The sequence below is a fragment of the Corapipo altera genome, unplaced genomic scaffold (genome assembly GCF_003945725.1).
Source record: "Corapipo altera isolate COAL_440 unplaced genomic scaffold, ASM394572v1 308, whole genome shotgun sequence".
Lineage (NCBI taxonomy): Eukaryota > Metazoa > Chordata > Aves > Passeriformes > Pipridae > Corapipo > Corapipo altera.
Genome location: NW_020884925.1, coordinates 3728105 through 3740840, shown reverse-complemented (window position 1 = coordinate 3740840; position 12736 = coordinate 3728105). Strand labels below are relative to the sequence as shown.

The 12736-nt window shown below is 44.2% G+C and overlaps 1 protein-coding gene across 2 annotated transcripts in view; it reads left to right on the top strand.

Moving 5' to 3' along the window:
• The window catches only part of USP3 (ubiquitin specific peptidase 3), a 41916-nt gene that overhangs the window by 25677 nt on the left and 3503 nt on the right, over positions 1–12736 (top strand). The window contains exons 5-15 of one of the 2 annotated variants that reach the window (XM_027657699.1): positions 5–86; positions 1862–1944; positions 2814–2927; positions 3583–3696; positions 7739–7885; positions 9715–9821; positions 9990–10070; positions 10946–11064; positions 11217–11330; positions 11440–11507; positions 12726–12736. The exon at positions 12726–12736 is cut by the window's right edge and continues 3503 nt beyond it. In XM_027657699.1, the coding sequence (XP_027513500.1) occupies positions 5–86; positions 1862–1944; positions 2814–2927; positions 3583–3696; positions 7739–7885; positions 9715–9821; positions 9990–10070; positions 10946–11064; positions 11217–11330; positions 11440–11507; positions 12726–12736 (1040 nt within the window). The remainder of the gene's footprint in view (positions 1–4; positions 87–1861; positions 1945–2813; positions 2928–3582; positions 3697–7738; positions 7886–9714; positions 9822–9989; positions 10071–10945; positions 11065–11216; positions 11331–11439; positions 11508–12725) is intronic. The other variant, XM_027657700.1, reaches the window with a different exon arrangement.

Here is a 12736-nt window from a genome sequence, read left to right as displayed (position 1 = left end):
ACAGTTCAGCCTTTACATCAGACAGACATAGGAAAAGAAAACTATTGGAAAACTCATCTCTGAACAGCAAGTTATTAAAAGTAAATGTAAGTATGACAGATTCAGTACAGTGAGTTTAAGGGGTTTTTAGAAGCCTGTTGGGGATTATAGTTGGCCTAGACTTGAAATACTTAGTCACCCAAATTCTGCTTGGTGCACTTTGTCTGTCTTGTCTTCTAATCACACACCTAGAAGAGCCCCTTCACATAAAAACATGTTTGATACTCTGCTACATTTCTGTTGACCCAGTCTGAGAGATTCCCTGGGTTTCATTTTAATTTTTTTGCCCCCAAGTGCAGAAGGTGAAGAAGCAGGTACACTCTTTTGGGAGGGGGGGATAAGAGTAAGTGTTGGCAAAAAGTATAAAGTTTTAATTTTTTTTTGGTATTTGGCAGCAGTGGCACCAAAGGGAGCTGCAGCAAAAGCTGCCTTCAGCCATGGAATAATTAACTGATAACAAAGAGAAGCTGCTCTTGAGAGGAGTGTGAATGGAAATAAGAGAGTGGGGTGGGAGCAAAACAGTCAGTTGATGTTTTGCAAGGTCTGGAGGGATTTAGTTACTTTAAAAAATGCAGTTACTACAGTGGTCAGTTTAGGGTTCCCTGGATGTGCTGTCTCTGCTTCCTGTACTGCAGGGACTGAGGAAGCCTGGGAGAAACACTGGGGATTCTTGCTGTGTGTCAGGAAAACTCCAAGCCAGTCAAAACCAGAAGAAAAATTCTAGGCAGCATTTTGATACAGAGAAGACAGAATTAGAAAGCATGAACTAAATGCTGCTTTCATTCTTAGTCTGTGCTGTTTTCTTGTTTTTGTTAATACTAAATATTGCCCGTGACAACAGATTATCTTTTCATTGTTGGCGTGTGGGATCCCTATCTTAGAAAAGGTGGGGCACTGCTGGGCATTGATGCTGTGCTGTGTCCCTCTGGGCAGGAGTGAGAGAAGAATATGCTGAGGACACTGTGGTGTTTGCACTGTGATATACAAGTACTAAAAGATAGTCTAGCTTTTAACTGCCTGAGAACAATGAAGAATGCCCCAAATGTGATGAGCTTTCAGGGGGATGTTTTGTAGACAATGGAGTGTGTCCAAATGTTGCAGATTCAAGAATCATAAATGCAACATTGCCCAAGTTCCTCCTCCCTCCTCCCTGCCCACCCTGAAGATTATTTGACAAAAGCCAAACTCATCTGTGGGTAACATTGTTCTGGACTGTAAATAGTGTGTATTTTGCTTCTCTTTATTCAACACATTGCTTTTTCTTTGCGCAGTCTAACTTGACTGTTGCTTTCTCAGATAAATGCTATTGTCTTGTCCTTTTAAAACCCTTCTGGCCACCACAAAACCCCACTGAGACTCAGACTAGTGCTGATGACTTAAAAACAACCTGGAGGCAGCCACACTGCATATTACACATGGGAATAGATGGATGAGGATTGTTGTTTTCATTTTTTAAAGGCACTGTGGGGAAACTGCCATCCAGTTCTCACTGAACGTTATTGGAGTGTGAATATTGAACATATATACACACAAATCCTTGGCAGTAAGAGCCTGTGATTAACTCTGTATTGTCCTATTCTAGATTTACTTGCACAAGGAAAGGTGTAGTGTAGTTTTCTGTTGACAATAGCAAGTGAGAAACAGGTTTCATGTCAAGATGGAGCTTCAAGGTGGTTTGAGCTGGTGAGGTGGTTGCTTTGTGTTTAAAACTGCACTCAGGGTAGTTGGTTATTGTTCAGATGTGTGCTGGTACAACAGTAATGGCTCTGGGGGAGGAAAAGTGGGGTAAGTCTGTCTTTAACTCCCCTGTTCTCCTTTCCAGGGAAGCACCACTGCCCTTTGTGCCACAGGCCTCCGGAACCTGGGGAACACGTGTTTCATGAACGCAATCCTCCAGTCACTCAGGTACCCCCAGGGCTGTGCCCACCCCTCTGGGAGAGGGGCTGGGTGCTGCAGCATTAGGCAAGTGAGTCTGGCAAGTTACCACTGGACAAAAGCATCCCTGGATCTGCAGGAAGGGGGGGTGTGGGTACCATAAAGTCATGTTCCGCAGCACGAGGCGTGTCCTGGGATGCAGCATTCCAGAGGAAACCCGTCTGCAATGCCTGCCATGACCTCAGCAGAACAGGAGGCTGCCCTTCATTGCTGGGGCTTTTGAAATACACTGGTGTTTATGGTCTCTGGGAAAGCAGAGACAGTCTTTGAGGATGGGTTTTGTGGAAGTGGGCAGGAGAGCAGTTGGACTGAGCTGTTAGACTCGTTCGTTGCTGCCAGGACCAGCTGTCCTTGAGCATTGCTGAATTTGCCTCCTTCACTGGGAGGCTGAGTTGGGCTGTTAGCAGAGCTCATCAGTCTCCACTCTCTTTTCCATCGTTCAGGGTTCCCTGGGAGGAGCTGAGGCACACGTGTCCCCTGTTCCATCACTGGGGCTGTGGTGGCAGAGGTCAGGATTGAGAGGTAGTAGTAGACATGGAGTTAACCTTCTCTGGGTTGTTAGGAGATGGTATCTCAGTCTGTTATGGTGTCTCTCAGTCAAAGCAGAGCCAAAATGTAATTGTTTTAGGTAGCTGGGATGACAGTGATGTTTACAGATCTGCTCAGTTAGTTACAGAAGATGAGTGCTTGCTACAGTATTTCTTGTATCCTGAGCTGCTCCCGATTGCTATCCTTTATGTAGTTGTGTTTCTGCATTTCAAAGAACAGGCTCCAGAATACATAATATGCCTTTTTTCTCTGCCCTTTAAGGATTCCATTCATATTTCCTTTTTTCCTAGTAACATTCAGCAGTTTTGCTGTTACTTCAAAGAGTTGCCTGCGGTGGAGCTGAGGAATGGGAAGACGGCGGGGCGGCGAACTTACCACACCAGGAGCCAGGGGGACAACAATGTGTAAGCTCTGTGTGCTCAGTAGACTGAGCTGGACAGGAAACAGCCTGGGCAGTGCAGCCACCACACACTTGGGATGTTGCACAGTTCACAGGGATCACTGTCACAGGAAAATAGTTGTCCCTGCACAGAAAGAAACTTGTATCCCTGGCGGTTGCTGTTCCAGGTGTGGTGCTGCAGGGAGGGCAGGCGGACACATCAGAGAGCTCTGGAGTGTAACTGCTCTTTAATAACGTTCAGAAAAGCTGGTTAGATGTATTCCAGACGTTGTGCTACTTCATTCCAGCTAAAATATGGTCATGGAGATGTGACTGCAAGCCAGCATACTGCTGCTACTACAAAAAAAAATAATTAGAAGTGATTCACAATCTGTGGCTTGTTAGAACAAGTGTTAAGGGAGTGATGTTAGCAGAGTCTGCACTAAAATTGCAAAAGGTGGAGAGATTTCCAGGGGAGTACTAAACTTCTGAAATGTAGTTTTCCTGACCAGTGTGTCTCTCCAACATTATGGGTGGGAATTTGGACATAAAATCTTTGAAGGTACTGGAAAGGGTATTTACACAGTCATTCCAGTCTTAACCAAGCTAATGTCTGATACTTGTTACCATTGAGTGAGTAAACCTCTAAACATTAAACACCAGCTTTATTTTCTTTCCAGTTCATTGGTGGAAGAATTCAGAAAGACACTCTGTGCTTTATGGCAAGGAAGCCAAACTGCATTTAGTCCGGAGTCTTTATTTTACGTCGTTTGGAAAATAATGCCAAATTTTAGGTAAGTTTTGTAAAAAAAAACCCAAAACAAAACAAAAAACCCACACCAAAACTCAATATTCTTGATTGCAAACTTGTATTGCTGGTGTCCTACTCTAAAATGGGCTGCATCTGCTTTGAAAAGGGTCTTTGCTTTGATCTCCAGTTTTGTGTCCCATCAGTAGTGCTTGCTTTTCTTCCTGCCCTTCTACCAGGTGCTACATGTAGCAATGTCAGAGAGGGCAAATGTTTCAAATAAGGAACAGTAGTAGTTGTACCTTTGAGCCAGTGCTCCAAAGGGTGAAAGAATCAAGATAATGACTGGTAGGTAAGTGCCAAGTGCACGGTGTTGACAGAACCCAGCTTGGCTGCAATAAGAAAGTGATGTAGTCAGATTAAAAAAGATACAGCACCCTACAGGCCTAAATGCAAACATACTGGCTGAAACTTCCTTGATTCTCTCAAAATACTGAAGTTATTAGCTGGACATGAAGTGAGGGCTATAAGAGAAGAATCTTGTGCATAAAATAGGTGTTCTGTGCCCATACTGACAAAACAGACAATAAAAAGAAAGGGGAAAGGTTACCAAAGTAAATCGAAGTATCGTTCCTCTCCAAGGTCTCCCTGTCCTGGCCCCTGAACCTCTTTCAAAGGAGCACTGAAACCTGTTAGGATATATTGTGATGAAGGTAAGTTGCTCCATGTTCTCGGGTAGTAAAGATGTTCTGTTCTCTGTTGTATCTCCAGCAGTGCTGAAAAGATGCTGTGAACAAACCTGCTCAGCGAGTAACCCGAGTAACACAGACCTGTTTATTCTGTTCTTCACACTCCCGATTATGTTTCACTTGTCTTATGAGAATCAAGGAAGTTTATTACCAGTAGTTGCAAGCAGTGACCAAAGCATTATAGGCAAACAAACATCATCCATTATGTCCATGACCAGTTTCCCTCTATTACAGTCTTCACTATAATTGTTGTTAGAGTAAGTGAGGAACCAGTTCATTAAAGTTCCTCAAGCAAATTTTCAGCACTGTGGGTTCTATCACAGCTTTTAAAAGAAAAAGTGCTGTTTGTTGGGGTTCTCCCTCTTCCCTTTTTTTTCCCAGTTCTCTGGGAGCGTGTCCATGATAAACAGATAAGGGAACTCATAAAATCAAATTGGAGAATAGAGTCAGGTGCTTAGCAGGTCCCCACTTCCACATGATACAGGGGGAAACTCTGAATTTGTTCAGTGCTTAATTGCACCTTGTAAAAGCTAACGATGCTGGAATTCCAGTTCTGCTTTGTGCACTTCTTGGGAGATTGGGAGAAGCCAGAAAGAAAGAGCCAGTAGCATGTTAGCAGCAAACCAACCACTTTGGCATGTGCTTTTGAAGCCTGAAGTGAAGGGGCAGGGGGAGGAAGCAGTGAGAAGTGTGGTTGGGTTGTTTTAGGCCCAAGAGATTTCAGCTGTCAGAGGCACAGGGTGCTGCTGCCCTCCATGCCCCTCTATGTCCTGCACAGGGAGTAGGGAGGGCCATTTGTAGTTACTGCAGGCACAGCTGCAGTGCCTCTGGGCTCTCCTGCTGCTGTGCAGGTCCTGCTCCTTGGCTGCTGCTCTACTGTGTGCCAGAGTAGCTCTGGAGCCTCCTGCCGAGCTGCAAGATGTGTGTTTTGCTGCTTTACTGCTGTATAAATAGTCTGCTCTGTTTTCTTGGTAACTGTTCCTGTTTATATCCTCTCCTCTTGCCAGTGGGGAAAAAGAATGTTGGAGGGGGGCTTGAGTTGAGTTGCTCCAGGTGGATGGAGATCAGTTTTGTTACACAAGCAAACTGTCAGAGAAACTGTGCTTTTTGCTGAAGGGCTTTAAGATCACAGTTAATTTTAAACAGTGCACTGTCCATATCATCATGTCCTTTTAAAGATCTGTAATCTGTACTTATGCTTTTTAACAAATCCAAAGAATTTTCCATCTATAATTAGCATACTTGTGTGCAAGTATAAATACATGCACCAGGAGCACTGCCAGCCATGTGGAATGATTCCAAAGGTTTATTTCTTCAAACTTGTTGTAGAGCAAGTGTGCCACGTACTTCAGAGATCTTTTTTGAGGAATTTAGTGTCCAAAATGTGTCTGAAGCAAAGACTTTCCATAAATTTAATCTTCAGCTGTTTAATGTGGTTGTTTATATGTTTACTGAAGATATCTGTGTTCAGTAAACTAAGCAAATCCTGTGTTACCTCAGCAACTTCAAAACTGTGCAGAATTAACATGCAGCTTTGAAGAATTCTGTTTCACTACTTTGTTTCAACAAATGTATAATTATTTTGCAACTTTGGGAGAGTGAGTCCTGGTTTTGGCTGTACAGGCCTGTGGCCTGTTGAAGCACAGCAGTGTTCCTGTGTGCCAGTTTTTCTCTTGTAAAAGTTAGGCAGTGCTGCCCATGTTTCTCAGGGTGCTGTAAGGTCTACATGCAGTCTCGCTGATTTATTTTAAAGCTGCTAGTTTGGAAGAAAACATTGCTGTAATCCTGCAAGGTGAAAAGGCTTTATTTCATTTGCCTGCTGTCACCTCCTAGCAGTACTTCCATAGGGCATATCTGTGGCCTTCCCTGAGCACATCAGCCTCACATTGCACAGGCTCTGTCCTCGTTTCTCTCCAGCTCTGGGTACCCTGCCATGAGTATCACAGACATTTTTCTCTCCCCTGAGCACTGGCATAAAAAAAACATTTGTTTTTCTCTCCCAGACATTCCTGCGTGACAGTTACTGCCAATACTTAGGTGGAGTAGTGAGATGGAAGAGGGGCAGGGGAGGCCTGATAAAACAGCCTAAAAGAATGGACAAGAGGAAGAGGGAAAGCCAGCTCCTGCTCTGCAGGGATTTTGGTAGCTTGGCCTACAATGGCTTGCCCATAATTATGTCAGTGTTGCACAAAGCTTTCACTGTTTCTATGTATGCTTTCCTGCTTTGTCTCAGTGTACAGCTTCATGGCAAATGAACAGCAGTTGTTTGTTGAATTTGATGCATGATTTAGCTTAAATAACTGTAAAGGCACATTTTCCCCTGATGGCTTCTCTGTTCTCCTCCATAAGTTTTGTTAGTGGTGAGATAATGGTGGTGGAGCAGCATTGCTGCTGAGGACAGGGCACATCTGAGGCTGGAGCCCCATCCTCCCAATTCCAAATGCTCAAGAGATGCTCTGAATGCCCAACCCTTACCTCTCTCTCCCAGCAAACAGTGTGAGTTATGCAGGGGAGGTGTGTAATTCTGAGCATGGCTATAGAGCCCACCATAGAAAAATGGTGCTCTTGTCCTAATAATTTCAGATTTCATAGTGTTACTGAAAGATGCATATGGAAAACAAACCCAGAGAGCAAATTCCTGCCTTTGGTGGGGAGGGGAACAAACAGGCAAGCAAACACTTGGACTTGCCAGAGTGAGGGGGATCAGTGGCTGAATGAAAACCACTCACAAATACTGACTGAATCCCACATGAACAGTACATTTAGTGGTGCCTTTCTTTTGAATCTTACCAGCTTTGAGAGTACAATATATTGACCATAATTTGTGGCACATTCAAAATAGGGAGAAACAATGCAGTGTGTGGTGGGACTCATATGAATCAAATATATGAACCAAATATAGTCAGTGACAAAGCAAATGGAGGGGAAGTCACTGTTACCATCCTGTACTTTTGTTAAGGTGATACAGTGCTGGGTGCTGCTGGCACGGGCTGGGCTGGGTGAGGCCAGTGGACATGGCCTAATGTGTGATGATAACCCAAGTCCTGAGCAAAGGGTGGGTGTCTGCTCCTCCTACCCAAAATGCATATTCTTAAATCCTCACGAAGAGATGAGCAGAGAGCGTGAGCTGCAAAGGCCCAGGATCACTTGGTTTGTGTGGGCATTGCTGTGCTTTCCAAAGGCTACTTGGAAAACTTTCTCAGTACAAAACACGTGCGTAAAGTCTGCTCAGTATGATTAAACCACCACAGGGTTTTCCTGCCCCTGGTGCTGTGTGCCACCCCCAGAGCAGCCTGGCTATTTTGTGATTTTGTTGCTTTTGTTCCCTTCTCTGCCCAGGGGGTACCAGCAGCAGGATGCCCACGAGTTCATGCGTTACCTTTTGGACCACCTACACCTGGAGCTCCAGGGCGGCTTCAACGGCGTCTCGCGCTCCGTAATCCTGCAGGAGAATTCCAACCTGTCTGCGAGCAACAAATGTTGCATGTAAGGAGGGGCTTTTAATTTCTTCAAAGCCTTAATGCCTTTCTACATGGGGTGGCCCTGAAATTTCGAATCAGGGTTCCTCATTTTGAGTTTTCTTCGGTGCCTCTGTAATGTTAAGAGTTGCAAAACTGCAGGTTATGAAGGGTGAGCATCTGTAGGATCTGTGTCCCTTCAAAAGGAAGTGTCCTCAATCAGCAGCTTTCAGAGGTGTGAGTGAGCACACAGGCTGAGTTGTTAAGACATTTTAATAATAAGGGTGATGGATGCCCTGCATTTTACAGGAGCAAAAAAAGATGGCCAAGTGTTTAGATATTTGACTTGTCAGCAAACCTCCTGGATTAAGGACTGAGCAATGCAGTCACAGTTTGAAGTCAGTTTTCCTGCACATGATCTTGCTGTATTTGCATATCACTTGACAGCTGCTGGGTTTTTTTCTGGATAATTTTGATTTTCTGGGTAATTTTGATGTTACTGTGTACCTGGAAACAGAGGGGTCATTTTTGTGTTTCACTCCTCAAAATACTGTTGTCTCTGAATTCTGTCCCAGCTGTGGTTTCTCTCAGATTCAAGCTGTCACAGAGAGAAAACCTTTTAATTTGCTTCAGGAAGGAACCTTAAGTCAGTTCAGCCTGAGCATTTGGTCCTTGATCCCCTACATAAAACTTGAGTGAGTTTTCCCTTCCTATACTGATTGGGACACAGTAAGCAGGCCTGAGAGAGACAGGATTTTATAGGTGCTTCTTTAGGCAAAGCCTGGAGTCCAGACTGTGCTCTTCACTGCATTTATGTTGTGTTACTGGTGCTTAAAAACCCCACAAAAGAATCTTAAAATGTCTGTAGAATTGACATGTGTTTGAAAACATTGAAAGCATTTTGAATGTCCAAATCCAGGGAGCATTTAAACTTTGTTTCACCTGTTTACTCTAAATTTGCCTTGAGAAGAGTGGCTGTGGAGGTGGAGGGTGAGGTGGAGTCAGCTGTGGAGGGCAAAGTAAGGTCACATCCACTTGAACACCTACAGTAAAGTAATAAATGTGCTGCAGACGCTCTCTCCTTGTGCAGCAGTGTGTTTGAGGGGCCTTTTGCTCCTGCTCAGGCAGCTTTCAAATGAACTGTAAAGGTGTAGGTGGGGTGCAGGTCAGGAACACAGTTTTCTGCAGGCCTGTAGTGTCAGATCTACCAGCACAAACCAGCAAGTTCAGGAGTTGTATAATAATGTAACTTAAATTTTGTTTGTTTTTTTTTAAATTGGATTATGAGAAGCAGACCCATTATATAACCTGCTAAAAAAATGAAGTGGGATAGTGAAAACTTAGAGAACAGTGATGATATTGCACATTGTTTATCATGTCTTAATGCAACTTGAGCTGTCTCTGGCAGTGAAGTGCAGAAATGTGCTCTAAGAATTCAGAAGTACTTGTAACAAAGAGTGTCACATTAAACCAAAAATATGCTTGACCTATCCAGGAGGGAAGAAATTTTGTTTCAGATACAGCTTTAATTGCAGTGTTAAAGTACTGTACCCATCAGGTACAGCTCCACTAGAGAAATGCAACCAGCTGGAATATTGCACCCCTGAAAGTTTGAGCATCTGCTTAGAGCACACACAGTTCACCCTTTCTTTAGGTACAAGATGAAGCAAGAGTAGTGTAGCCACTAAATACCTGTTGTGTAGCCACTGAATGGCTGCAGTGAGCAGTTCTGGGTGGGTGCCCCCAGTCCCTGCTACCAGCCCAGCCCAGCAGTGGGAGGTGTAAACGTGTAGCAGGCACTGGAGATTGAGCTCAAACATTGTGACTGACTGTACCTCTCTGATGTGGTTTGTCTAGAAATGGAGCATCTACTGTTGTCACAGCCATTTTTGGAGGCATTCTTCAAAATGAAGTCAACTGCCTAATATGTGGGACTGAATCTAGAAAGTTTGACCCATTCCTAGGTAAGGTGCCTCTTGCTTTCCAAATACCACGTGACCGAGGGCAGAAGATTAATCTGGGGCTTGATATATTTAAATGTCACATGAGTGAACTAGAGTTTCAACCTGGAAAGACCAGGCATTGTTTTATTCACATTTTATTCATTTGTGTTTTAATCTTTGCTTTTCTAGACCTTTCACTAGATATTCCAAGTCAGTTCAGAAACAAACGTTCTAAAAACCAAGAAAGTGGACCAATGTGCACACTACGAGGTAAGGGAGCCTGGGCAGGGGAGGCATCACCAGGGCTGGGAGTGTCCTCAGAGGAGCAGGCTGTCACCTGGCTGGCACTTGGTGCCCTCTCATTTTCCAAGATTCTGTGGTAGGAGGTGCCAAAATAATTTTCCATGAAGGCCTTACCCCCAGTCACTGTGTCCTGACATAGTGCTCTAATGAACTGGGGCCCAGAAGTGCTTCAGGGAGGATTCCAGCAGAGGTTTTTCTCTCTAGTCAGAGTATTTCTAATGTACCTCAGTCTTTCCAACCAACTCACCTGCTTTTGTTGCCCGTGGGCATTGCCAAGGCTCAGCAGCATGAGCCCTTGCCCACAGGAGGGGTGGCTCTTGGGGGTTCTGCTTGTTAAACAACAAAAGCAGTCCAGCAGCTTGGGCAGCAGTGCTCTTACTGACATTTTACAGCATGGTAGTTTTTACAGATCTGTCAATATACTTGCTGCAGATTGTGAAATATTAATATTGCCTCTGTTCACTTAGTGTCTAAAGCCAAACTGCCTTTAAAAGTTGAACATGCTTCTTTAGGAAGCCAGTTAGTTTTCTTTGAAACCAACTGTGCTTAATGTTGGGCAGAAGTTTGTTTGAAAAATGGAGATTTTTGTGAATGCCTTTTTTTTTTTTTCTCTTAAACTACTTATAGCTGTTTTCAGGAACATGTTACAATGTGGCATTGTATTAAAACACTTGAGAACACAGGTGTTTGCTGCACAAGTGGATATAACTAGGGTAACTGCAGCACATGCTCACCTGTATTGCTGTATTTGTTGTAATTCATGTTACAAAAATGGCATGATGTCATCTCGAATCTTCTTCGTGTGGTTGTGTTCAGTTTTTTTGTACCTTGCTCTTTTTCAGACTGTCTTCGCAGTTTTACAGACCTGGAAGAACTTGATGAGACAGAGCTGTATATGTGTCACAAGTGCAAAAAGAAACAGAAGTCCACCAAAAAATTCTGGATTCAGAAACTACCAAAGGTTTGTATAAGCACAACAGGTAACGGTGTGACGACAATGCCGAGAGAAATCACGGCTCAGCCAGCACCTGACCCTCCCCAGGCTGCTGCAGGGGCCTGGCACTGAGTTCATCCCTTCCTCTGACCCAGCCTTCCCTCCCCTGTGCCCTGCAGGTGCTATGCTTACACTTGAAACGCTTTCACTGGACAGCATATCTGAGAAACAAGGTCGATACATACGTTGAGTTTCCCTTACGAGGCCTAGACATGAAATGCTACTTGTTAGAGGTAAGAAGGCTCACCAGCACTCCCTGCAGAATTTTGTTCCGTGGCATTTATTGCAAACTGCAGTAGGTGCTCTTGAGATTTGAAGAGTTTTCTGTTTTTCCAACCACAGCCTGAAAACAGTGGCCCAGAAAGTTGCCTGTATGACCTCGTGGCTGTGGTTGTGCATCATGGCTCAGGGTGAGTACATGGAGCTGTGTTGGCACAGACCTTCTCCCACTTGAGTACATGCAGAGTTAATGAAGGGTGTTCTGTCCCTAGAGAATGTATTTTAACTGCTGGAAATAAGCAGTAATTTATGAACTGGCATGGAACTAAATTTAGATTACCTTCAGATAGATCTGTACAGTTACTCCTGTGAATGCCCACGGGCAGTCCTTGGGGTTAATGACTAGAAGTGTGAGATGGAATGAAAACAGCCTAGTTCCTCTAGGAGTGGAAAGCCCTGAACCAAGAGAATGAATCAGGGGGCCTTTCAGAAGCCTCATGTTGAAATTCTTAGTACAAACCAGGAAGTGCATGTGCACTTGGGCTAAAGAAGGGGGTGTGTGTTGAGATGGGCACTGTGAAAGCAGTTTCCCACTATTACCTGTCCTCCCCACAGTCCTGCCCCAGGGCTGGCTGGTGGTCATATTTCAAAGTTAAATTGGTGGGTGTTTTTTAACTTTTCCCAGCCCTGACAGCTCTGTTGAGAGTAAGAGCAGTAGAGACAAGACAGCTGTTTATCCTGAGAGAAACCTGTCCTTGTTTAGGCAGTCAGTCTCTGGGGGTGACCTGTGAAAGGAGTTTCCTTAAAGAAATTAAACTCTGTCAAAACCTTGCTGATACCCAAATTGAAGTCTCAGTTCTGTCCAGAAAGCCCCTCCCTTTGCTTTCTCTAGAGGAAGGGTCTGACCTCTTGGATTTGACTACTAAGGGCAGCCCATGTAGTGACACAGAGCATCTGCCTGGTGCTTCAGACTCGTAGGGAAACTATATGGACAGCAAAGGAAACCTGAAAAAGTTTCTTCCTGATATTCCGGGAATAGTTTTGTTGTGACTGCTTTTGATTATATTTAGGCAATATGAGTGTCTCTAGTCTGAAATGGGGAAGATTTCTGAAAATAGAGCACAGTGATAATTTTGTAGCTAATGCTTGAATAACAGATAATGGACAAGATTTGTACCTAAGCAAATATGGAAGTTCAGTGTTGCAGGAAGCCTTGCACAAAAGTTATGGGTTTTTATTAAAAACCCCTTTAAACTCCCCCCAGTAAGTGATTATTTTACTTAATATAAAACTTTAACTTGGAGAACTTGGAGCTGCACAGCTCAAGGAGGGATCCACCTTCCCAACTGCTGTGGGGGCTGTCAATGCCTGGTTCCTGGCACTGTCTCAGCCCTGACAGACAGGATCAGGGTGAGGAGCT